This window comes from Babylonia areolata, chromosome 29 (genome assembly GCF_041734735.1).
Source record: "Babylonia areolata isolate BAREFJ2019XMU chromosome 29, ASM4173473v1, whole genome shotgun sequence".
Lineage (NCBI taxonomy): Eukaryota > Metazoa > Mollusca > Gastropoda > Neogastropoda > Buccinidae > Babylonia > Babylonia areolata.
Window position 1 is genome coordinate 41,651,648 of NC_134904.1, and position 25,468 is coordinate 41,677,115.

At 43.9% G+C, this 25,468-nt stretch overlaps 1 protein-coding gene across 3 annotated transcripts in view; it reads left to right on the forward strand.

The window, feature by feature from the left end:
* The window catches only part of LOC143302183 (E3 ubiquitin-protein ligase RNFT2-like), a 32,589-nt gene extending 10,408 nt beyond the window's left edge, over positions 1 to 22,181 (forward strand). For 2 of the 3 annotated variants that reach the window (XM_076616732.1, XM_076616731.1), the window contains exons 6-10: positions 3,818 to 3,971; positions 5,758 to 5,904; positions 12,412 to 12,477; positions 14,694 to 14,795; positions 15,241 to 22,181. In XM_076616732.1, coding sequence (XP_076472847.1) covers positions 3,818 to 3,971; positions 5,758 to 5,904; positions 12,412 to 12,477; positions 14,694 to 14,795; positions 15,241 to 15,372 — 601 coding nt within the window. In that variant the 3' untranslated portion in view covers positions 15,373 to 22,181. The remainder of the gene's footprint in view (positions 1 to 3,817; positions 3,972 to 5,757; positions 5,905 to 12,411; positions 12,478 to 14,693; positions 14,796 to 15,240) is intronic. The other variant, XM_076616733.1, reaches the window with a different exon arrangement.
* Positions 22,182 to 25,468: the final 3,287 nt, after the last annotated feature.

Below are 25,468 nucleotides of genomic sequence, written 5' to 3' on the forward strand. Positions count from 1 at the left end.
CTAACTAAACAGTGAATGAATTGAGTGTTGCTGTGACAGGCTGTGGTACAAGATGCCTAACTAAACAGTGAATGAATTGAGTGTTGCTGTGACAGGCTGTGGTACAAGATGCCTAACTAAACAGTGAATGAATTGAGTGTTGCTTGCTGTGACAGGCTGTGGTACAAGATGCCTAACTAAACAGTGAATGAATTGAGTGTTGCTTGCTGTGACAGGCTGTGGTACAAGATGCCTAACTAAACAGTGAATGAATTGAGTGTTGCTGTGACAGGCTGTGGTACAAGATGCCTAACTAAACAATGAATGAATTGAGTGTTGCTTGCTGTGACAGGCTGTGGTACAAGATGCCTAACTAAACAGTGAATGAATTGAGTGTTGCTGTGACAGGCTGTGGTACAAGATGCCTAACTAAACAATGAATGAATTGAGTGTTGCTTGCTGTGACAGGCTGTGGTACAAGATGCCTAACTAAACAGTGAATGAATTGAGTGTTGCTTGCTGTGACAGGCTGTGGTACAAGATGCCTAACTAAACAGTGAATGAATTGAGTGTTGCTTGCTGTGACAGGCTGTGGTACAAGATGCCTAACTAAACAGTGAATGAATTGAGTGTTGCTGTGACAGGCTGTGGTACAAGATGCCTAACTAAACAGTGAATGAATTGAGTGTTGCTTGCTGTGACAGGCTGTGGTACAAGATGCCTAACTAAACAGTGAATGAATTGAGTGTTGCTTGCTATGACAGGCTGTGGTACAAGATGCCTAACTAAGTAATGAACAAATTGAGTGTTGCTTGCTGTGACAGGCTGTGGTACAAGATGCCTAACTAAATAATGAATAAACTGAGTGTTGCTTGCTGTGACAGGCTGTGGTACAAGATTCCTAACTAAATGAACAAATTGAGTGTTGCTTGCTGTGACAGGCTGTGGTACAAGATGCCTAAGTAATGAACAAATTGAGTGTTGCTTGCTGTGACAGGCTGTGGTACAAGATGCCTAAGTAATGAACAAACTGAGTGTTGCTTGCTGTGACAGGCTGTGGTACAAGATGCCAAACTAAACAGTGAATGAATTGAGTGTTGCTTGCTGTGACAGGCTGTGGTACAAGATGCCTAACTAAACAGTGAATGAATTGAGTGTTGCTTGCTGTGACAGGCTGTGGTACAAGATGCCAAACTAAACAGTGAATGAATTGAGTGTTGCTGTGACAGGCTGTGGTACAAGATGCCTAACTAAACAGTGAATGAATTGAGTGTTGCTTGCTGTGACAGGCTGTGGTACAAGATGCCTAACTAAACAGTGAATGAATTGAGTGTTGCTTGCTGTGACAGGCTGTGGTACAAGATGCCTAACTAAACAATGAATGAATTGAGTGTTGCTGTGACAGGCTGTGGTACAAGATGCCTAACTAAACAGTGAATGAATTGAGTGTTGCTGTGACAGGCTGTGGTACAAGATGCCTAACTAAACAGTGAATGAATTGAGTGTTGCTGTGACAGGCTGTGATACAAGATGCCTAACTAAACAGTGAATGAATTGAGTGTTGCTTGCTGTGACAGGCTGTGGTACAAGATGCCTAACTAAACAATGAATGAATTGAGTGTTGCTTGCTGTGACAGGCTGTGGTACAAGATGCCTAACTAAACAATGAATGAATTGAGTGTTGCTGTGACAGGCTGTGGTACAAGATGCCTAACTAAACAGTGAATGAATTGAGTGTTGCTGTGACAGGCTGTGGTACAAGATGCCTAACTAAACAGTGAATGAATTGAGTGTTGCTTGCTGTGACAGGCTGTGGTACAAGATGCCTAACTAAACAGTGAATGAATTGAGTGTTGCTGTGACAGGCTGTGGTACAAGATGCCTAACTAAACAGTGAATGAATTGAGTGTTGCTTGCTGTGACAGGCTGTGGTACAAGATGCCTAACTAAACAGTGAATGAATTGAGTGTTGCTGTGACAGGCTGTGGTACAAGATGCCTAACTAAACAGTGAATGAATTGAGTGTTGCTTGCTGTGACAGGCTGTGGTACAAGATGCCTAACTAAACAGTGAATGAATTGAGTGTTGCTGTGACAGGCTGTGGTACAAGATGCCTAACTAAACAGTGAATGAATTGAGTGTTGCTGTGACAGGCTGTGGTACAAGATGCCTAACTAAACAATGAATGAATTGAGTGTTGCTTGCTATGACAGGCTGTGGTACAAGATGCCTAACTAAGTAATGAACAAATTGAGTGTTGCTTGCTGTGACAGGCTGTGGTACAAGATGCCTAACTAAATAATGAATAAACTGAGTGTTGCTTGCTGTGACAGGCTGTGGTACAAGATTCCTAACTAAATGAACAAATTGAGTGTTGCTTGCTGTGACAGGCTGTGGTACAAGATGCCTAAGTAATGAACAAATTGAGTGTTGCTTGCTGTGACAGGCTGTGGTACAAGATGCCTAAGTAATGAACAAACTGAGTGTTGCTTGCTGTGACAGGCTGTGGTACAAGATGCCTAACTAAGTAATGAACAAACTGAGTGTTGCTTGCTGTGACAGGCTGTGGTACAAGATTCCTAACTAAGTAATGAACAAATTGAGTGTTGCTTGCTGTGACAGGCTGTGGTACAAGATGCCTAACTAAGTAATGAACAAATTGAGTGTTGCTTGCTGTGACAGGCTGTGGTACAAGATTCCTAACTAAGTAATGAACAAATTGAGTGTTGCTTGCTGTGACAGGCTGTGGTACAAGATGCCTAACTAAGTAATGAACAAATTGAGTGTTGCTTGCTGTGACAGGCTGTGGTACAAGATGCCTAAGTAATGAACAAATTGAGTGTTGCTTGCTGTGACAGGCTGTGGTACAAGATGCCTAACTAAGTAATGAACAAATTGAGTGTTGCTTGCTGTGACAGGCTTTGGTACAAGATTCCTAACTAAATGAACAAATTGAGTGTTGCTTGCTGTGACAGGCTGTGGTACAAGATGCCTAACTAAGTAATGAACAAATTGAGTGTTGCTTGCTGTGACAGGCTGTGGTACAAGATGCCTAACTAAGTAATGAACAAACTGAGTGTTGCTTGCTGTGACAGGCTGTGGTACAAGATGCCTAACTAAGTAATGAACAAACTGAGTGTTGTTTGCTGTGACAGGCTGTGGTACAAGATGCCTAACTAAGTAATGAACAAATTGAGTGTTGCTTGCTGTGACAGGCTTTGGTACAAGATTCCTAACTAAATGAACAAACTGAGTGTTGCTTGCTTTGACAGGCTGTGGTACAAGATGCCTAATGAAGTACGATGTAATAATTAATTGCAATGTTTTTAAAAGCGAATATGTGAAATGCTTTTATTTGAGAACATATGTTTATTACTCTTGTTTAATCAAGTTATCCGCGTGTGTGTGTGTGTGTGGGGGGGGGGGGGGGGGGGGGGGCGTGCGGTGCGGGTGTGTGCTGATTATCTGGTTGTGGTTTTCCGCAATTCATCTTTATTCTTATCTTATCTGTCTATTATAATCAATGTGCAGTATAGTAGGCTATGTTTATAATTATATTCAAATAATGTTTCTTAATTCTTTCTGTTTTTACATTAAGAATACTAGTTATTACCTGCAGTGAGTGGATGTATGTATGAAACGATGTATGTGATATTTTTTACATTTGTATCTTCGTAATATTTGTTGGGGCTGTTGTTGGCTTTTACAGTTATGGTCCCCATGTTGTTTACTTGTCTGTGTTGTGATAATGCACCTGACCAAATTTCTCCAGTTGGAGATAATAAAGTTATTCTTATCTTATCTTATCTTATGAAAGAACTGAGTGTTGCTTGCACAGGCTGCGCTACAAGATGCCTGTGGTGGGGGAGGTGGACGTGTGGACCTTGCTGTGGGTGGTGCTGGTGACGGACTTTGTGGTGAAGTTTGTCACTGTGGCCCTCAAGTGCTGCGTCTTCCTCCTGCCGGCCTTCTGTCTGCCGCACAGACGCAGGGTGAGGTGCTGTGGCCGGGTATCGGTGGTGTTATTGATTTTGATATGGCACCTGTCTTCAGTCACAGATGATGATATTGATGATTATAATAATTATCATGATATTAATGAGGAAATATTAAAATGAAATGATAATTCCCAATTATTTGCACTTGCATCACCAGCTGTCAGCTAGCTCATTCTCTCTTTCTCTCTCTTTCTGTCTTTCTCTCTCCCTCTCTTAGACCCTGTAGTGGTTCAAACCAGTCTAAGGAGATAAAAAAAAAAAAAAAGTGAAAAGGCACAGTCAAAGGAAGTGGTACGATTTTCACAGTCATTAAATCATTTCAACAGACTCTGAGGACATTCAGTTTATTTTCTTGTGTTTACTATTTATTTACTTTTGTATCTTATTTTACTTATTTTCTTCTAATTTTCCCCATTGACCTGACTAAGCACATTGGGTTACGCTGCTGGTTAGGCATCTGCTTTGCAGATGTGGTGTAGTGTATATGGATTTGTCTGAACGCAGTGATGCCTCCTTGAGAAACTGAACTCAAATCAGTCAGAGACCAAACTAAGTGCTTTACGAACACAGTCATCTGCACAAATCAGTCAGTGACCAAACTAAGTGCTTTACGAACACAGTCATCTGCACAAATCAGTCAGTGACCAAACTAAGTGCTTTATGAACACAGAGTCATCTGCACAAATCAGTCAGTGACCAAACTAAGTGCTTTACGAACACAGTCATCTGCACAAATCAGTCAGTGACCAAACTAAGTGCTTTACGAACACAGTCATCTGCACAAATCAGTCAGTGACCAAACTAAGTGCTTTATGAACACAGAGTCATCTGCACAGATCAGTCAGTGACCAAACTAAGTGCTTTATGAACACAGAGTCATCTGCACAGATCAGTGAGTGACCAAACTAAGTGCTTTATGAACACAGAGTCATCTGCACAGATCAGTCAGTGACCAAACTAAGTGCTTTATGAACACAGAGTCATCTGCACAATTAGGTGTTTCAGGAAAAAGTTCCTGTTTTATTTTTTTTTATGGATTGTTTTGTGGCAATGAGTTTTTAAATGTATGTATATGTGTGTATGTGTGTCTTTGTGTTTATCTGTTTCTGTGTGCGTGTGCGTGGGTGTGTGTTTCTGTGCTTGTATGTGTTGGGAAAATATTATTGCAGTTTATTTTTTTTCTTATGACATCAAGTTATTAACAAATAACAAACAACCACTATTACCACTGGTGTTGTTACTGTGTTGTAGTAATAGTACCACTACTACTGTTACTGCTACTACTACTACAACAACTACTGCTGCCCTAGCTACTATAATCACTGCTGTTGCAGCTAGCAACAGTAGCTGTTACAGAAGGCCTAGAAATGTAACTGTTATCTTCATTATTGTCACATGCATGGATGGGCTTTTACGTGTATGACCGTTTTGATGTTTATTGTTGCCATGCAGGCAGCAATACTCTGTTTTCAGGGGGGTGCATGGCAGGAATGTTGTTGTTTCTATAACCTGTGGAGCTGACATGGATTATGGGATCTTTGATGTGGGTTTTGATCTTCTGTGTGCGTATACACAAAAAGGGGGTTCAGGCACTCGTAGATCTGCACATCTGTTGACTTGAGAGATGGGAAAAATCTCTACCCTTTGACTGGGATTTAAAGCCCAGACCATCATATTGAAAGTGCAGTGTTTTAAACCACTCAGCTGATGCACCCACCAACTGTTTAACGTAAGTATGAGGATGTTTGACACAGGGTCATTTTCTAAGACTGTGCTTCAGGGCAAGTACTACATGTTTGCCGAGAAAGTGTCGCAGCTGTACCGCCTCACCCTTCCCATCATCCCCTGGATACACTACCTGCAGGACGACCAGAAGATTGGGCGCTGGTTTGCCATGGTCACCGTCATCATCTACGCTATCTTTAAGGTCAGTTCATGCTGTTTCTTCTTCTCAGCATTCCCAGGCCATGTTCAGGAGGTCAGTCCAGAGTACATTATGAAGTCCGTAGTCCGCTGGAGCTCTGTAGCTGCTCCCCACAACTTGTCGTGGAGCGCTGTGGGACTTGGCCAGATCTGGTGCCTCAGCTCTTTGTGTAGAGGCAGTCTTGCAGGACTTGGCCAGATCTGGTGCCTCAGCTCTGTGTGTAGAGGCAGTCTTGCAGGATGTGGCCACATCTGGTGCCTCAGCTGTGTGTGTAGAGGCAGTCTTGCAGGATGTGGCCACATCTGGTGCCTCAGCTCTGTGTGTAGAGGCAGTCTTGCAGGATGTGGCCACATCTGGTGCCTCAGCTGTGTGTGTAGAGGCAGTCTTGCAGGACTTGGCCACATCTGGTGCCTCAGCTCTGTGTGTAGAGGCAGTCTTGCAGGACATTGGCTGGGGGTTGAAGAGTGGTGTCACATGGACATTGGTTTGTGTGGGAAATTTTTAGTTTCTTGAGATGGGAGAGGAGCTGGCAGTGGCCTGTGCGCAGTCTGAGAATGATGACTTAAGTTCATGATGTTGTTATTGTGGTGTGTGCTGAGTTTTTGTTCCATTGTACACACGCATCCATCGTCGTGTGGCAAGTCAAATCTGGCAGAGTCTATTCTTCATAGTATAGGATTTTATTTTATTTTATTTATTTTTTTTTTTTTGCTGCCCCATTATCTGCACCATTTCAGTGGCATTACTCCCACGCTGCTCATTTAGATTTCCCCATTCACGGCTACACCCGGGTTCGTCCGTCACAGTTCCAGCGTCGGCAGTCCTCAGGGAACCATCGATGTTAGGTCGCCAGGAGGCCACACACCAAAGGAGACCCTGCACTGCTGCTGAGTCACTTCGGTGGTGTTCAGTGGTGCCTGTTCTGATTTAATGTACTTAGGACACCACCTACTAAGCCCCCTACTGGTCAGGTCAGGTCATTAGATCTGCTACTGGTAACCTGTAATCCAGTACAACCTGTTCAGGGTCGGGTTGCCGACGACTAAACCGGCACTTCCACCGCTCCCTTCTGGGACTGGTGAGGCGGGTGGCTAGACACCCTTATGGAGATCCATAAAAGGGCGTCGGCTCAGGAGAGCCACCGACAGCCATCTAGCTCCACTGTGCTGTGTGCATGCCACACGCAGTTGGCCTCCGGGGTGTGTCTACCCATGTATGCGAAGTCTGGATCCGGCAGAATCTGCGGAAGAAACCTATCGGTTCAACGGAGAGGAAGGCGATTACAGCATCGCACTGTGGAGTGCAGAGAGCAAGATGAGACACTGAAAGGATATCTTGGTCATCCACTGCATCCATGCTCATCCTCCAGTCGTCTCGACTTAGTCTTGCCACTGGAAATTGGTGGACCCGGACGAGAGAGTGAGGTCGACGTTGCGCAACTCCTCTTCACTTTAAACAAACTCATCGCGCAAGTCATCAGTCATCCAAAATGACCTTTCATCCTTCATCATTTCATCACCCCCAAGTCCTGTGGCGACAGGCGAGCGACGAAACGACAGGTGTGGGTACACTGGCAGTCGCAGCCGCAGACCTGCACGCAGGCGGCTCAGGCCATAGGGTCGTTCTTCGTCGACAGGAGCAGCGATGGAGCTCGGCAGCCGTCTGAGCGTCTGAGCAGCCCTCTTTAGGAATGCACTGCTCACCTCCCTGGCATGAGGAAGGGGCTAGAAAAGGTGCCCTAAAAATTGCCTGCTCCATATCACCCTGGCCAGCATACCGTGGCTGGCGTGGACCCTACATCAGCGGTCGAAACAAAGAGAAAGAAAAGAAAAAAACCAGGATCGTTCCTCTCACCATTGGTGCTTGGAACATAAGGACTCTCCTGGACAGAGATAACGCGGACAGACCCCAAAGGAGAACAGCACTAGTTGCATCCGAACTCGCCAGATACAACATCGACATCGCAGCCTTGAGTGAGACTCGGCTTGCAGGCGAAGGCGAGCTCTGTGAACGGGGATCTGGTTACACCTTCTTCTGGAGTGGACGAGGAAGCGAAGAGCGACGTGAGGCTGGCGTTGGTTTTGCAGTAAAAACAGCACTTGTCAGCAAGCTAGCTGGAATCCCAAAGGGAGTCAACGATAGGCTTATGACCATGAAACTCCCACTGGCATCTGGCCAGAAGCACCTCACCATTGTCAGTGCCTACGCCCCAACCATGACCAACCCGGATGAAGTGAAGGCGAAGTTCTACGAGGACCTTCACTCTGTCATTGCTGCCATCCCTAAAGCAGACAAGCTCATCATTCTTGGGGACTTCAATGCTAGAGTTGGCTCTGACTACATCTCCTGGGATGGAGTGATTGGAAAGCATGGTGTGGGCCACTGCAACCCAAATGGATTGCTTTTGCTTCAGACCTGTGCAGAGCACGAACTGCTGATAACCAACACAGTTTTCTGCCTCCCTACCCGTAACAGGACGTCACGGATGCACCCTCGCTCAAAGCATTGGCATCTCATCGATTATGTCATCGTCAGGAAAAGGGATACGCAAGATGTACGTGTAACAAAGACCATGTGCGGCGCCGAGTGTTGGACAGACCATCGCCTTGTAGTCTCGAAGCTGAATATTCGAATCCAACCCAAGAGACGCCCCCAAGGCCAGAAGACTCCAAAACGGCTCAACATCGCTAAGCTGAAAAGCATCACCATCAAACAGTCCTTTGTGGAGCTGCTGGAAGATCGTCTGGAATCCACCTCTCTGGACAACCAGAATGTGGAGTCTGACTGGAGGACCCTGCGTGAGCTGATCTATAGTACAGCTTCAGAGACCCTGGGACCCATGACCAGAAAGCACAAAGACTGGTTTGATGAAAACTGTGATGAAATCAAGCAGCTTCTGGATGAGAAACGCCGTCTGCATCAAGCCCACCTGAGCAACCCAAAGTCCACATCAAAAAAGGATGCATACAATGCCATCCGCAGGACTGTTCAGCAAAAGTTACGCCAGATGCAGGATAAGTGGCTGAGTGACAAAGCTGATGAGATCCAGGGATATGCTGACAGGCACGATATGAAGAGGTTCTATGATGCCTTAAAAGAAGTCTACGGCCCCACATCCTCAGGATCATCCCCCCTCCTCAGTGCAGATGGGAATACCTTGATCACCGAGAAGGAGAACATTCTCGAGCGATGGGCTGAGCACTTCAACAGTGTCTTAAATCGCCCTTCCTCCATAAATGATGAAGCCATAGACCGTCTCCCACAAGTCCCCACCAACGAAGCACTGGACGATCCGCCAACACTTCTTGAGACCCAGAAAGCAATCCGTCTGCTATCCAGTGGCAAAGCACCTGGCTCAGACTCCATACCAGCAGAGGTCTACAAGGATGGAGGCACTGTGCTGACTGAGAAGCTTCATCAGCTGTACTCACTCATGTGGAAAGAAGAGACGATCCCCCAGGATTTCAAAGATGCATCTATCATTCACTTGTACAAGCGAAAGGGGAACCGGCAAGCCTGTGATAACCATCGGGGCATTTCCTTGCTCTCCATCGCAGGCAAGATACTTGCCAGGATCCTACTTAACCGCCTCACAGCACACCTTGACCAAGGTCATTTGCCTGAGAGCCAATGTGGATTCCGGAAAGAGCGCGGAACCACTGACATGGTGTTTGCTGCAAGGCAGCTGCAAGAGAAATGTCAGGAGCAAAATGCTGATCTGTTCTCCACCTATGTCGACCTCACTAAGGCCTTCGACACCGTGAGTAGAGAGGGACTGTGGAAGATCATGGCCAAGTACGGATGCCCTCGGAAATTTATTTCCTTGGTCAGCCAATTCCATGAAGGCATGCAGGCTCGAGTCCAGGACAATGGTGAAACATCTGCTCCTTTTGCTGTCACAAATGGTGTCAAGCAAGGCTGCATCCTGGCTCCAACGCTGTTCAGCCTCATGTTCTCTGCAATGCTTACTGATGCCTTCAGAGATGGCGATGTTGGAATCGGCCTAAAGTACCGAACAGATGGCAAGCTGTTTAACCTCAGAAGGCTTCAAGCAAAAACGAAGGTCATGACAGACATCATCAGAGACTTTTTGTTCGCTGATGATTGTGCCCTCAACGCTGGATCTGAAGCTGACATGCAACTCAGCGTCGACAAGTTTGCCACTGCCAGCAGGAACTTCGGCCTTACCATCAGCACGAGGAAAACTGAAGTTCTCCATCAGCCAGCCCCAGGGAAACCCTACGTTGAGCCCAACATCACAGTCAACGGTCAGAGACTCAGTGCGGTGGAGCGGTTCACATACCTTGGCAGCACACTGTCACGAAATGCGACCATCGACGATGAAGTGAACGTCAGGATTGCAAGAGCAAGCGCAACTTTTGGTAGACTCAGTGCAAATGTCTGGAACAGAAGAGGCATTAGTCTTGAGACCAAGCTAAAGGTCTACAGAGCAGTAGTTCTCCCCACACTACTGTACGCCTGCGAAACTTGGACAGTGTACCAACGACATGCCAAGAAGCTGAACCACTTCCACACAACATGCCTCAGGAAGCTACTGAACATCAAGTGGCAAGACAAGACCCCAGACACAGAGGTGCTCGCAAAAGCCACCCTTCCCAGCATCTTCACCATCCTGATGCAGTCCCAGCTTCGCTGGGCTGGACACGTGGCGCGCATGCCAGACCATCGGCTACCCAAAAGGCTCTTCTATGGCGAGCTGCAACAAGGGAAGAGATCATACGGAGGTCAGAAGAAGCGCTTCAGAGATACTCTGAAAGTCTCTCTGAAAGCGTTTGATATCAACCCTGACTCCTGGGAGGAATCTGCAGTGGACCGTGACAAATGGCGCGCTGCTGTGCACAAAGGCGCCAAGTTGTGCGAGGCCAACAGGACTGCTGCAGCTGTTGAGAAGAGGCAGACCAGAAAGTCACGGGCAAACAAGCTCCCTGACAATGATATGCCTGTCTTTGTCTGCCCCAACTGTCAGCGAACATTTCGTGCGCAGATTGGACTATTCAGCCATCTGCGCACTCACAGATAGATTCATGAGCATCCTTCCCCCCACCACACCACCACCCTCCCCCCATCCCCCATCCCCCATCTGGATGACAACGATGGTCATCATCGATCTCGATGGACACACCACCACCACCACTAAGCCCCCTACTAACGACAATAATGGCTTAGTCGCGGAGCAAGACTGGGTGAGCGTCCCTCCCACAGCGGAGACTGCCACCGTGTCCCTCAAACAACAGCCCCCCATGAATCTGCCGACACTGAAGACATTGACAGGACTCATCCCAAGCACAGAAGTGGAGGGGTATCGAAACTGAGGTCACCATGACAGCAGGGCGTAAAAGGCCACAGACTTTGAGACTATTTTGTTTATATTGATGATGATGGAGGAGGAGGATGACGATGATGATGACAATGTTGCTATGGAGGTTCATTTTGGTTTGGGACTGCGTGACAAGGCTGTGCTCTACGCTTCCTGTCATAATGATATCCCGGCGTTAACCAGGCCCGAGAGATACAGACGCTCGCAGTTTTGGTCAGGTAATTAGAGCAGCACACCCAAAGACGCATCCTTGAAGTGGATGACACTCGACTGTGTGGTCCCAGTCTCCCCATTTAAGCCCACAGCACACTTAACTCTAGGTAGGAGACGGCCATGGGCTGAAAAACCCACCTCCGCTGGGATTCGAACCCGCATCCTCCCAGCCATCGGTCCGTGACACTAACCACTTCGCCACAGCGGCTGGTTAGTATAGGATTTTCTTGTTGGGTTTACTCCCCGTGTAATGTACGGTAGGTAGTAGGAGGTTTCATGGTTACCAGTAGCAGAGGAGAGCCTGTGACCTGATACTTGATTGACAGATCTGGAGGAATTTGAACAGGTCTTCTGTGTGCCACCCCACTGATTCTTCACACAGTTTAACGAGAACAAGAAGATTTGCATATTTGATTATTTCATTTTGTTATTAATTTTTTTTAGTTTGTTGTTTCTTGTCTCTTGTTTTTCGTTGCTTTGTTTTGAACTAGATTCTGGATGCAATTTGTTTTCCGTGTGAACTTTGAGCGGTTATTTCCAGAGATACTACATTGCAATACTGGTGTCCTTTTGTGCCATGCTCTTGGCCACATTCAGAACAGAAACTTAGCAGTTGGTGTGATCTCTTGAGAATGCTCCTTTGACAGTGAATTATTTTGTGATAGATTAAGCTTTTATACAGAAAAATCAGTTTAAAAAAAGAAAAAAGACAAGGAATGTTTTGATTATAGTTTCCTTTTCAAAAAGCTTTTAAATGTGCTTAAACATTTTATGTTTTATTGGTTCCCATTAGCAGTGTCAGTGCCTGTTATCAATTGTATTTAAAAAAGTACATAAAAAATGTTTTTAATTATATTTTCCTTTCCAAAAGCATTATATATGTGCAGTTGTTTCTGTATTTTATTTGGTTTCATTGCTATGAAGAGTGTCTATGAATATGATTAAGTTGCCTTTTTCAGGGCACATCGCTACTTTCTTCTTTCAAAGATGTCTGTAAAGCAGTGAAGAAGCTGAGGATGCACAGGGTAAGTTCAGCAAATGTGGGAGTTTGCTTCCTTCTGTATTCCATTAACGCTATAAGAACTCATCTGATGTACCAACTCTTGCCTTCAATGTTAATGAATAGCATTCTCCAAAGGAACTGACACAGAACCCATACAGTTTTTTTTAAAGGTTTTAAGAATTTGTATTAAAAAAAAAACCTTAACTGTTTAAATCCTCGAAAGTCTTTAAAAATATAAAAAAGGCCCTGGTTTGTATAGGTCTTTAACTTTGGCTGTATTGAAGGAAGAGGAACATGAAAAATTAAAAAAAAGACTTGCCAGTGTAAGTCCTTAAAAATCTTTGAAAAAAAAAATGACCATTGTTTGCTCAGGTTTTTACTTTTGTCTCTGCTGAAGAAAGAGGAACATTTAAAGGTTTTTGAAACGCTTGTAGTTGTCATTAAAAACATGTACAAACCATGTGGCTGAACTAAATGAAGCGCCATCTGGAAGTGAAGACATCCAGTTGGAAGGTTTGGCGTACACACTTTTCGTTCCCATGGAGTAAAGAAAGTCTGGAAAAGTCTTGGAAAAATTGGAAGACTGTTTCCACGGCTGGAAAAGTCATAGAAATAAATGTTTTAGCCTGCAAGGTTTGGAAAAAAGTCTTGGAATTTTCATGTACCTTTCACCACACCTACTGTATTCAAGATTTTATATACATCAAGAAAAGAAAAAGAAGAAGAAGAAAAAACAGACAGTTTGAGTGATGAGATTAAGATACATGTCAAGGTTCATGTGAGATTTTTTTGTGCAACAATGTTCAAACATCCTGTACTACTCACCCCACTTTCTCTCCCAACCTCTCATGCAAGGTTTGAGAATTATGTATGGAATTTTGTTTCCTCAGTCTTGTGAGGAAGGTAGCAGAATAGTTAAGGTGCTTAACCTCCAATACAGTGTCCTTGAGGATCTGGGTTCGGATCCCAGCTTCACCCTTTCTCCCAAGTTTGACTGGAAAGTAAAACTCAGCATCTGGTAATTCACATGAGGCGATAAACAGAAGTCCTGTAGCATGGACTTGGCGCACTGAAAAAGAACCCATGGCAACATAAGCGTTGGCCTCAGTCCAAAATCTGCAGAGGAAATCCACTCTGACAGGTTCCTAAAACATATATGTACACACTCTAGGCCTGACTATAGTGATGGAACATGCTCCTGGTAGGTATCTGCCTAGCAGATGTGGTGTAGCGTGTATGGAATTGTCTGAATGCATTGATACCTGATGTGGTGTAGCGTGTATGGATTTGTCTGAATGCATTGATACCTGATGTGGTGTAGCGTGTATGGATTTGTCTGAATGCATTGATACCTGATGTGGTGTAGCGTGTATGGATTTGTCTGAATGCATTGATACCTGATGTGGTGTAGCATGTATGGATTTGTCTGAATGCATTGATACCTGATGTGGTGTAGCATGTATGGATTTGTCTGAATGCATTGATACCTGATGTGGTGTAGCGTGTATGGATTTGTCTGAATGCATTGATACCTGATGTGGTGTAGCATGTATGGATTTGTCTGAATGCATTGATACCTGATGTGGTGTAGCGTGTATGGATTTGTCTGAATGCACTGATACCTGATGTGGTGTAGCATGTATGGATTTGTCTGAATGCACTGATACCTGATGTGGTGTAGCATGTATGGATTTGTCTGAATGCATTGATACCTGATGTGGTGTAGCATGTATGGATTTGTCTGAATGCATTGATACCTGATGTGGTGTAGCATGTATGGATTTGTCTGAATGCATTGATACCTCCTTGAGAATCTTCTTCTTTGTTTGTGGACTGCAACTCCCATATTTACTCACTTAAACACGAGTGGGCTTTTATGTGTATGACCATTTTTACTCTGCCATGTAGGCAGTCATACTCCGTTTTCGGGGGTGTGCATGCTGGGTATGTTCTTGTTTCCATAACCCACCGAAAGCTGACATGCATAACAGGATCAGTAATGTGTGTATTTGATCTGCTTGAGTATACACATGAAGGGGATCCAGGCATAAGCAGGTCTGCACATATGTTGACCTGGGAGACTGGAAAAATATCCATCCTTTACCCTCCAGGCGCTGTTACTGAGATTCGAACCCAAAACCCTCAAATTGAACATCCATCGCTTTAACCAAGGCTGTTGCACCTGTCCTTAAGAAGCAAACTGTAGGCATGGAGCACAGTTATCATCGTGGGTTGCAGAGTTTCGGCACCAAACCAGCAGCTGAGGACCTGAGGCAGAGAGGGACGTTGTGTTCCATCTGTCAGGAGGAGTACAAAGAACCCATACTGCTGGCTTGCAAGGTAATCGGGGAGGGGGTGGGGGTGGGATATTAGGTGTATGTGTGTGTGCGTGTGTGTGTGTGGTGTGTATTTGTGGTTTGTGTGTCTGTGTGTGTGTATGGTGTGTTTGTGTTTGGTGGGTGTGTGTGTTTGTGTGTGTGGGTGTTTCTGTTCATGGTTTTTTATTCAGGGAATAGTTGGTGATCTTTAGTGTGCGTTTGTGTGTGTGTTTGTGTATGTCTGTGAGAGAGTGCGTGTGTGTGAGATCTAATTATGATAATATGAACAATTATTCCAATACAAATGATAATCATAAGGGTAATAATCAGACTGGTAATAATCATATTGATTGTAATGATAAGAAAGTAATATTCATTGTCATGATTGTTACCAAGATAGAAAAAACAAATCTATTCTAGTTCGCGGTTTTACGATTATTATTATTATTGTTGTTGTCTCCACCCAGCACATATTTTGTGAGAACTGCATCTCGCTGTGGTTTGACCGGGAAAAGACGTGTCCCATGTGCCGAGCCCAGATCACCGATGACCCTCTGTGGCAGGATGGGAGTACCAGCCCTTCCCTGCAGTGGTACTGAGAGTGACTGCCCCTTTTGATGCTGAAGGAGTGAGTGAGCTCCCTTTTTTGCAAGCATTCCAGGAAGCTCCAGTGGGTTTCTTTTTTTTTTTTTTTTGTGTACGTTTTTTTTTTTCTATGGAATTTGTCAGAGAATATTTACTGTAATGAAATGATTGTGTGTGAAGGTTTGCTCTTCACATGGTTTTCCGTTGGTGATATTGATGTTAGTGGTGAGTGCTGATTTTTAAATTTATTATTATTATTTTTTTAATTAAAAAATCTGGCTTTGTTAAGAATTTCTTTGAATTTTGTTTTAATCCTCTGAAAGTCAAACGATACTGTGCACGAGAGTGTGAAGATAGGCACGCACATGTGGAAGTGCGTGCATATGCACATGTATGTGAGTGATTGAGTGCATGCATGCTTATGTGTATTTATATATCTAAATATCTATCTATACATAAAACACAGATATGTATAAATGTATATATATATATATGTGTGTGTGTGCGTGTGTGTTTGTGAACACAACATTATTTCTCAGCCATGTGTGGGTTTTTATGAAGAGACACATTTGTTGATGTGTGCATACAAGGGTTTGTGTGTGTGTGTGTGTGTGCATTTCTTCAGGTAAAGTGACCCACATGAAGCCCTATTAATGTGCACAAACAAGGTATATGATTTTGAACTGGCTTGTACCTTATCAAAAAGTGTAATCGTTTTTATCTATCTAGCCCAGCACCATGGCATTGCATTCATTAGTTTATATCTGAGTAGAATATGACATTTTTGAGAAAGTTGGAACTACATTTTGAAACTTTTTTTCTTGTTGGTATCTTTTCCAGCCTTTCAGCAGTTTGGAATATGGGATCCTCATCTGGCATGAAAAGTCTTTTCTGAGAGAGATTTCAGTGGAAGTGAAATCATGAAATAATTTATTATTTTATACCTAGATCTGAAAGAAGAACAGCTTGATGCTTTGTATCACTCTGCCGACAAGAATTGTGTGTGTGTGTGTGCGTGCGTGCATGTGTTTGTTGTTTGTGTTCATGTGTGTATGCATTTGCCATGCAATTCTTAGATTTTGAGCATGTATATGACCATGTGTACTTGTGTGTGCATGCTTTTGAACACAATTCTGATGTTGCATTGTGTGTGTATGTAAGATGAGTGAGTGAGTGTGTGTGTGTGTGTGTGCCCATGAGCATGTGAACGCAATTCTGAAACAGAAATGCGTCAGTGATAATAGTGTGATACGACAGACAATATGTTTTCAGTGAAGTCCTTCTTCCCAGGTGTAGGTTGTACCATTCCTGCTTTGGTTTTTAATGTGAATGGGTCTTCTATTATTATTTGTTATTATGTTTATCTTTAATGTCACCTGCAAAGTAATTTATCTTCTGTCATTGTTATATTTTATGTTGAGTATTTCATGTGAAAACAACTCCATCATTGTTATATTTTATGTTGAGTATTTCATGTGAAAACAACTCCAGCCACAGACTAGAGCTCTACAGACATCTATGATTTCTTTAACATTTTCCAGGAGCGTTTTAAAACTTCTCTTCCTTTTTTTTGTTTTTGTTTTTCTTTCATTTTTGTTTGTATTGGATGAAGATGATAAATACAGCAACAGATAGAAAGAAGCCAGCATAATGTGTGATACAAAGGGGACAATTATCTGTCACTTTGATTTGTTTGAGAGATGATATTTCAATTAACAAATGAATTAATAACTAATCTGATAAGGTTATGTGCACTTTATGAAAACAGACAGGTCTTTTGCGATGCAACTTAATATCTCAGACGTTTTGTTTGTCGTTTATTTGTGTATACTTTGTGGTTTGGACTAGCTCTCCATTCCATCTCCATACCCTTTGAAAGGAAAGTATTGTATTTATAAAGTGTTCATCTGTGATGAAATTGTATATTTTGTAAAAACAAAAAAATATGTGGATGAATTGGATCATGGTGTTAACATGGGTGTAAAAAGTGTATAGACTTTATGTGTGAAAGAATCATTTGTACTGTGTTCTGGTTTTGTATTTTGTGTACATGTACTGTGTGAATGGAACTGGAAGGTTTGAACATGTCACGTTTGTAATGTTTGTGACGTTATGTTGTTGTTGTTACTTGTTACCTTGCTCGCTAACACCTGTGCTTTAGCAGAGGTCAGGCAAGGTATAGAGTTAAGTTTTATTGAGTCACTACCAACAACCACCATATGTTGTTGACCAAAAACTAGTAAAAGAATCTGGGAAACTTAACTCCTCCAACATAAAATCTATGGGTTATATGGGGTTTTCTCCCTTTAACTAAAGCCTCAGCATCAAACATGACGATGTTCTTGTGACAGTCCCTGTTTGTTGATGAACATATAATTTATGTTGATTGTGAAGTGCTGCAGTGCATTGCAGGAAGCTGACTGTTGCCTTGTGAAGTGCTGCAGTGCATTGCAGGAAGCTGACTGTTGCCTTGTGAAGTGCTGCAGTGCATTGCAGGAAGCTGACTGTTGCCTTGTGAAGTGCTGCAGTGCATTGCAGGAAGCTGACTGTTGCCTTGTGAAGTGCTGCAGTGCATTGCAGGAAGCTGACTGTTGCCTTGTGAAGTGCTGCAGTGCATTGCAGGAAGCTGACTGTTGCCTTGTGAAGTGCTGCAGTGCATTGCAGGAAGCTGACTGTTGCCTTGTGAAGTGCTGCAGTGCATTGCAGGAAGCTGACTGTTGCCTTGTGAAGTGCTGCAGTGCATTGCAGGAAGCCGACTGTTGCCTTGTGAAGTGCTGCAGTGCATTGCAGGAAGCTGACTGTTGCCTTGTGAAGTGCTGCAGTGCATTGCAGGAAGCTGACTGTTGCCTTGTGAAGTGCTGCAGTGCATTGCAGGAAGCTGACTGTTGCCTTGTGAAGTGCTGCAGTGCATTGTAGGAAGCTGACTGTTGCCTGCCAAGTCACAAAGATGGCCTGCATCAAAACGTTTCACTTCAGGCACAAAGCCTCTCTCCTGCCTGGCAAGCCAAGAGAAAATGACGTCTGGGTTGTCTTCATCTTCAAGCCTTGTTTTTGGCTTTGGAAATGGAAAGAAAAATATCACCTTTGTTTCTTTCAGGAATTGCTGGTCAGACTTGAGCTGACCCTGACAATGTTGCTTGTCTCGTATTTTTTTCCAGCCATGTGCAAACCCTCTCTCTCAGCCATGAAAGCTTGTCAGGTGTTGTTGCAGTGAAGACCACTTGCTCAGCTGTTTCTATGGCAGCACATAATTGGCTGAACTGCGGTTGCAAGGAAAGGACATTTGACAGGAATGGAGAAGTCTGTTTCACAGGCATGAACGTTTCCTCCCACTGGCCGATTTTCTGTTGTTTTTCTCTAGAATTTTCTACAGAAAAAAGGGAGGGAATTTTTTTAATTTTAAGGTTTTTTGGCTGAAAAAAAAAGGGGGTGGAGGGGTCATATGACCTGAGAATGATGTCTATGTGTGTGCATGTGACAGTGCGTACATTTGTGTGAAAACTGAAAAGAAAAATAGGGAAGAACAAGAAAGAAGATTGAAAAAATAGTTCATCGTTAGAGAGAAGGAATTTCAGAGAGACTGAAATTGTGTGCAAAATTTGTCAGAATTTATGCTTGCAAGACTGTGTGTGTGTGTGTGTGTGCGAGTGTGGTAAACATAATGTTCTTTGCCATGCACTGATGTGATAATGTCTCTGATAAAGTGAGCAGCTCATCGCATCGTGTTTTTCAAACTTCAAATTAAAAAAGTTTACTGTATACTACCGTGTAAATGCCTTGTATCTAGTGAACGCCCAGCCCCCATTTTGGGTAAAAAACTGTGCAGTGTGAAATACCTTGTCAGTGCCCAACCACCACATGAATAAAAAACAATAACAAGACAGAAAAGAAAAAGAAAATTATCATGAATTAGTGATAATTCATTTTAAATTGTGCTTGTGCTTATGTTGTTTTACAAAGTTGTGCAAATTTAGATCCAGTGATACAGAACACCTGCATGAGATGTCAATGTGTCATGGAAAAACCAAGTGAGAGCATGGCGTCACTCCATGATGCACTGTCACGTTTCAGTAGCTAGTGTTCTGTTCTCACTCCCAGCATTGCCAGTGCTGTGTGATGAAACTGTGAGAGAATGGGCCCCGTGCAAACAGTAAAGTACCCAGTTACATCCACCCCCCAACTACAGGGTGGATGAGGAAGGGGGCAGAATGGTTTAGATGCTCGTCTGTCAATACAGAGTCTGAGGTCTGGGTTCCCTCGTCTGTCAATACAGAGTCTGTGAGGGTCTGGGTTCCCTCGTCTGTCAATACAGAGTCTGTGAGGGTCTGGGTTCCCTCGTCTGTCAATAGTCTGTTAGGGTCTGGGTTCCCTCGTCTGTCAATACAGAGTCTGTGAGGGTCTGGGTTCCCTCGTCTGTCAATACACAGTCTGTGAGGGTCTGGGTTCCCTCGTCTGTCAATACAGAGTCTGTGAGGGTCTGGGTTCCCTCGTCTGTCAATACACAGTCTGTGAGGGTCTGGGTTCCCTCGTCTGTCAATACACAGTCTGTGGGTCTGGGTTCCCCTGTCTGTCAATACACAGTCTGTGAGGGTCTGGGTTCCCCTGTCTGTCAATACAGTCTGTTAGGGTCTGGGTTCCTTCGTCTGTCAATAGTCTGTGAGGGTCTGGGTTCCCTCGTCTGTCAATACACAGTCTGTTAGGGTCTGGGTTCCCCTGTCTGTCAATACACAGTCTTTTAGGGTCTGGGTTCCCCTGTCAATACAGAGTCTGTGAGGGTCTGGGTTCCCCTGTCTGTCAATACACAGTCTGTGAGGGTCTGGGTTCCGTCTGTCAATACACAGTCTGTGAGGGTCTGGGTTCCCCTGTCTGTCAATACACAGTCTGTGAGGGTCTGGGTTCCCTCGTCTGTCAATAGTCTGTGAGGGTCTGGGTTCCCTCGTCTGTCAATAGTCTGTGAGGGTCTGGGTTCCCTCGTCTGTCAATACACAGTCTGTGAGGGTCTGGGTTCCCTCGTCTGTCAATACACAGTCTGTGGGTCTGGGTTCCCTCATCTGTCAATAGTCTGTGAGGGTCTGGGTTCCCTTGTCTGTCAATAGTCTGTGAGGGTCTGGGTTCCCTCGTCTGTCAATACACAGTCTGTGAGGGTCTGGGTTCCCTCGTCTGTCAATACAGTCTGTGAGGGTCTGGGTTCCCTCGTCTGTCAATACACAGTCTGTGGGTCTGGGTTCCCTCGTCTGTCAATACAGAGTCTGTGGGTCTGGGTTCCCTCGTCTGTCAATACAGTCTGTGAGGGTCTGGGTTCCCTCGTCTGTGAATAGTCTGTGAGGGTCTGGGTTCCCTCGTCTGTCAATAGTCTGTGAGGGTCTGGGTTCCCTCGTCTGTCAATACACAGTCTGTGAGGGTCTGGGTTCCCTCGTCTGTCAATACACAGTCTGTGAGGGTCTGGGTTCCCCTGTCTGTCAATAGTCTGTGAGGGTCTGGGTTCCCTCGTCTGTCAATACACAGTCTGTGAGGGTCTGGGTTCCCTCGTCTGTCAATACACAGTCTGTGAGGGTCTGGGTTCCCTCGTCTGTCAATACACAGTCTGTGAGGGTCTGGGTTCCCTCGTCTGTCAATACAGAGTCTGTTAGGGTCTGGGTTCCCTCGTCTGTCAATACAGAGTCTGTTAGGGTCTGGGTTCCCCTGTCTGTCAATACACAGTCTGTGGGTCTGGGTTCCCTCGTCTGTCAATACACAGTCTGTTAGGGTCTGGGTTCCCTCGTCTGTCAATACACAGTCTGTGAGGGTCTGGGTTCCCTCGTCTGTCAATAGTCTGTGAGGGTCTGGGTTCCCTCGTCTGTCAATACACAGTCTGTGAGGGTCTGGGTTCCCTCGTCTGTCAATAGTCTGGGTTCCCCTGTCTGTCAATACACAGTCTGTGGGTCTGGGTTCCCCTGTCTGTCAATACACAGTCTGTGAGGGTCTGGGTTCCCTCGTCTGTCAATACACAGTCTGTTAGGGTCTGGGTTCCCTCGTCTGTCAATAGTCTGTTAGGGTCTGGGTTCCCTCGTCTGTCAATACACAGTCTGTGAGGGTCTGGGTTCCCCTGTCTGTCAATACACAGTCTGTTAGGGTCTGGGTTCCCTCGTCTGTCAATACACAGTCTGAGGGTCTGGGTTCCCTCGTCTGTCAATACACAGTCTGTTAGGGTCTGGGTTCCCTCGTCTGTCAATACACAGTCTGTGAGGGTCTGGGTTCCCTCGTCTGTCAATACACAGTCTGAGGGTCTGGGTTCCCCCTTTCTCCCAAGTTTGACTGGAAAATTGAACAGAGCGTCTAGTCATTCGGATGTGATGATAAACTGAGGTCCCATGCAGCACACACTTGCTGCACTGAAAAAGAACCCATGGCAACTAGAGTTTTGTTCTCTGGCAAAAGTCTGTGGAAGAAATCCACTCGTATAGGTACACAAATATATATGCCTGCACTCGAGGTCTGACTAAGTGCATTGGGTTATGCTGCTGGTCAGGCATCTGCTTAGCAGATGTGGTGTAGCGTATGCAAATTTGTGGCCTCCTTGACTGAAACTGAAACTAAGGATGAACTTTGTGCAAAGTGGGGGTGGGGTGGGGTAAGTGTTTACAAGGCAATTAACAGTAATAATGCTTTTTGTCAGTGTCACAAATAAAAAACACAAAAAGAAATCCATTACAAAGTTCCTCATTGTTATTCTCACAACTGTCACTATTTGCTTCTTCATCAAGAATATCTTGGTCATTTTTATGACATATATTTATGGTGTCGGTGCTTGTAATTTTTTTGAATAAAGTACTTTGTGACAGGATTTCTCATGTACACATATTTTGTGGTCAGCTCTGTACATGTGAAGCTTCTCTTTGCAGTGTGAACAATTTCATGGATGATTATTATTTCATTGAAAAGTATGATTGATTGATGAGATGGGTGTGGCTGCTTTCAAGTGGAAAAGACTGGTGTGATTTTCAATAAACTGCCGAATATCGCATCCTGTCAGTTGATTCTTTTTTTTTTTTTTTTTAATCAGCTAGTGGTTAAAAAAAAGAAATAGTTGGTTAGTTTTGTTTTGTAGTTATGGTGAGAATAGAGAACAAAATCAGCTAGTGGTTAAAAAAAAGAAATAGTTGGTTAGTTTTGTTTTGTAGTTATGGTGAGAATAGAGAACAAAATCAGCTAGTGGTTAAAAAAAAGAAATAGTTGGTTAGTTTTGTTTTGTAGTTACGGTGAGAAGAGAGAAAAAAAATCAAAGGAGGAACATGCTGCTTTCACACCAACATGCACAAACATGCAAGCATTTTTTTTCCCCATGCATGCTTCTGTCTCTCTCTTTCTCCTGTATACCTTACGCATGGTTTGAGTATTAGTATTTTGGATGAGATAAAAATGTAATGAAGTCCAGCATTCAAGGTGTCACAAGTGTATGTAAAAGAACTCACAGCAACACAAGTTATCAGGACAAAATTCTTGAGAAAAGCAACCGGCAAAAATACTACACAATCAGACAACAAAATGAAAGGTGGGTGGGTGACTGTGCATCATTGTAGCAATATACTTTACTGAGATAAGGGTGGGTGGGTGACTGTGCATCATTGTAGCAATATACTTTACTGAGATAAGGGTGGGTGGGTGACTGTGCATCATTGTAGCAATATACTTTACTGAGATAAGGGTGGGTGGGTGACTGTGCATCATTGTAGCAATATACTTTACTCCCTGTTGCACACACACACATTAATGTAACATTTCATTCATTCATTCAAGTCAGTCAAATGGTTTGAAATCAAGAGCCAAAGTGGTGATGAAAGTCACCACATCCTACAGACACTGATATTCTACACCTCTTAGTGTACATCACATCAAAATGGATTCAAATTCATGTGGAAAAACAAAAGAGAAAAAACAACAACAACAAAAAAACAAAAACCGAACCATCCCCCACCCCCGATCCATAGAAATAAAATAAAACTATTCATTTAAACAAACCCAACCAATAATGCTCTTGTCAAGGTGACCAAACAGAACATCTGAGCACTATCAGTATCAGGGTTGGTGTTTTTTTTCTTCCACTTTCGTTCTGTGTTTGTGGGGCACAGTTCCCACGCTAATTGTATCTATGAGTTGGGCATTCATGTGTGGAGATGTTTTAATCCTGCTGTGACAACAGCAGTTCTCCGCTTTCAGGACTGTGCATGCCATTTGTTCATGTTTCCATAACCCAGCCAGCACTGACATGGATGATAGGATCTTTAAGTTGCCTGCTTGATACTGTGCTCATCATACATGAGTGTTTGTGTGACTGACATTGGACTGAACGACACAGGAAACGAATGATGAACACCCACTGACGGCTGTCAATCGGCTCTACCCACGTAGGCAGCCTGTCGTGCAAATGACTTTGTTTATAAAGCACTTAGAGCTTGGTCTCTACCCACGTAGGCAGCCTGTCGTGCAAATGACTTTGTTTATAAAGCACTTAGAGCTTGGTCTCTACCCACGTAGGCAGCCTGTCGTGCAAATGACTTTGTGTTTGTAAAGCACTTAGAGCTTGGTCTCTACCCACGTAGGCAGCCTGTCGTGCAAATGACTTTGTGTTTGTAAAGCACTTAGAGCTTGGTCTCTACCCACGTAGGCAGCCTGTCGTGCAAATGACTTTGTGTTTGTAAAGCACTTAGAGCTTGGTCTCTACCCACGTAGGCAGCCTGTCGTGCAAATGACTTTGTGTTTGTAAAGCACTTAGAGCTTGGTCTCTGACCAAGGAAAGGTGCTATATGATTATCCATACATCATACATACACAAGGATGATTAAGGCACTAGCACATAGCTCGTCCTGGGAGATGGGAAATATCTTACCTTCACCATCAACCCTCCAAGCGCTGATACTGGGATTGAACCCAGACTTCTCAAGATTGAAAGTCCAGCGCTTTAACCACTCAGCTGTTGCTCCACCAGGGTTGTCTGTGTCTGACCCCATCAAAGTCAGTTCAATGGTTTTACAGATTCAAGCACAAATGGCAGAAACAAGGTTAAAATGAACTAAAATGAATTCAAAACAGATGTTCAAACAATGCATCGTTCAGTTCAACTTGCACTGAAATCAGTCAGTGTGTGTGACAGACAAACACATGCATATTAAATTTCCTTGTCCTAGTTATGCGATCAAGATCAACCCATAACTGCTCATTTCCAATCAAATAAAAAATAATCAAATGATGTCTCATAATTTAATTTGTTCCAAGCTGCACTGAAAATGTTTCCTAAAGTTACACAAAATCACTGTTCATGGATGAATGGACAGATACACACACACACCCATATAAAACATGGCTCCAGTGTTCTAATTCACCTGTTCATGGATGGATGGACAGATATACACACACACCCATATAAAACATGGCTCCAGTGTTCTAATTCACCTGTTCATGGATGGATGGACAGATATACACACACACCCAAATAAAACATAGCTCCAGTGTTCTAATTCACCTGTTCATGGATGGATGGACAGATATACACACACACCCATATAAAACATGGCTCCAGTGTTCTAATTCACCTGTTCATGGATGGATGGACAGATATACACACACACACCCAAATAAAACATAGCTCCAGTGTTCTAATTCACCTGTTCATGGATGGATGGACAGATATACACACACACCCATATAAAACATGGCTCCAGTGTTCTAATTCACCTGTTCATGGATGGATGGACAGATATACACACACACCCATATAAAACATGGCTCCAGTGTTCTAATTCACCTGTTCATGGATGGATGGACAGATACACACACACACCCAAATAAAACATGGCTCCAGTGTTCTAATTCACCTGTTCATGGATGGATGGACAGATATACACACACACCCATATAAAACATGGCTCCAGTATTCTAATTCACCTGCTTCCCCTCCCCACCCCCTTCCTCCATGCATTCTACCCCAGTTCTCAAATCCAGAAAACGAAAGGATTGTAACACATGATCAATGAAAATGCTAAACAACTATCAAAGATTCTACAATAATGTTTATAAAACCACCACTTCGCCTAAAGGGAAAAATCCTTAGAGTCTGTAAACGTTTGCCAGTCA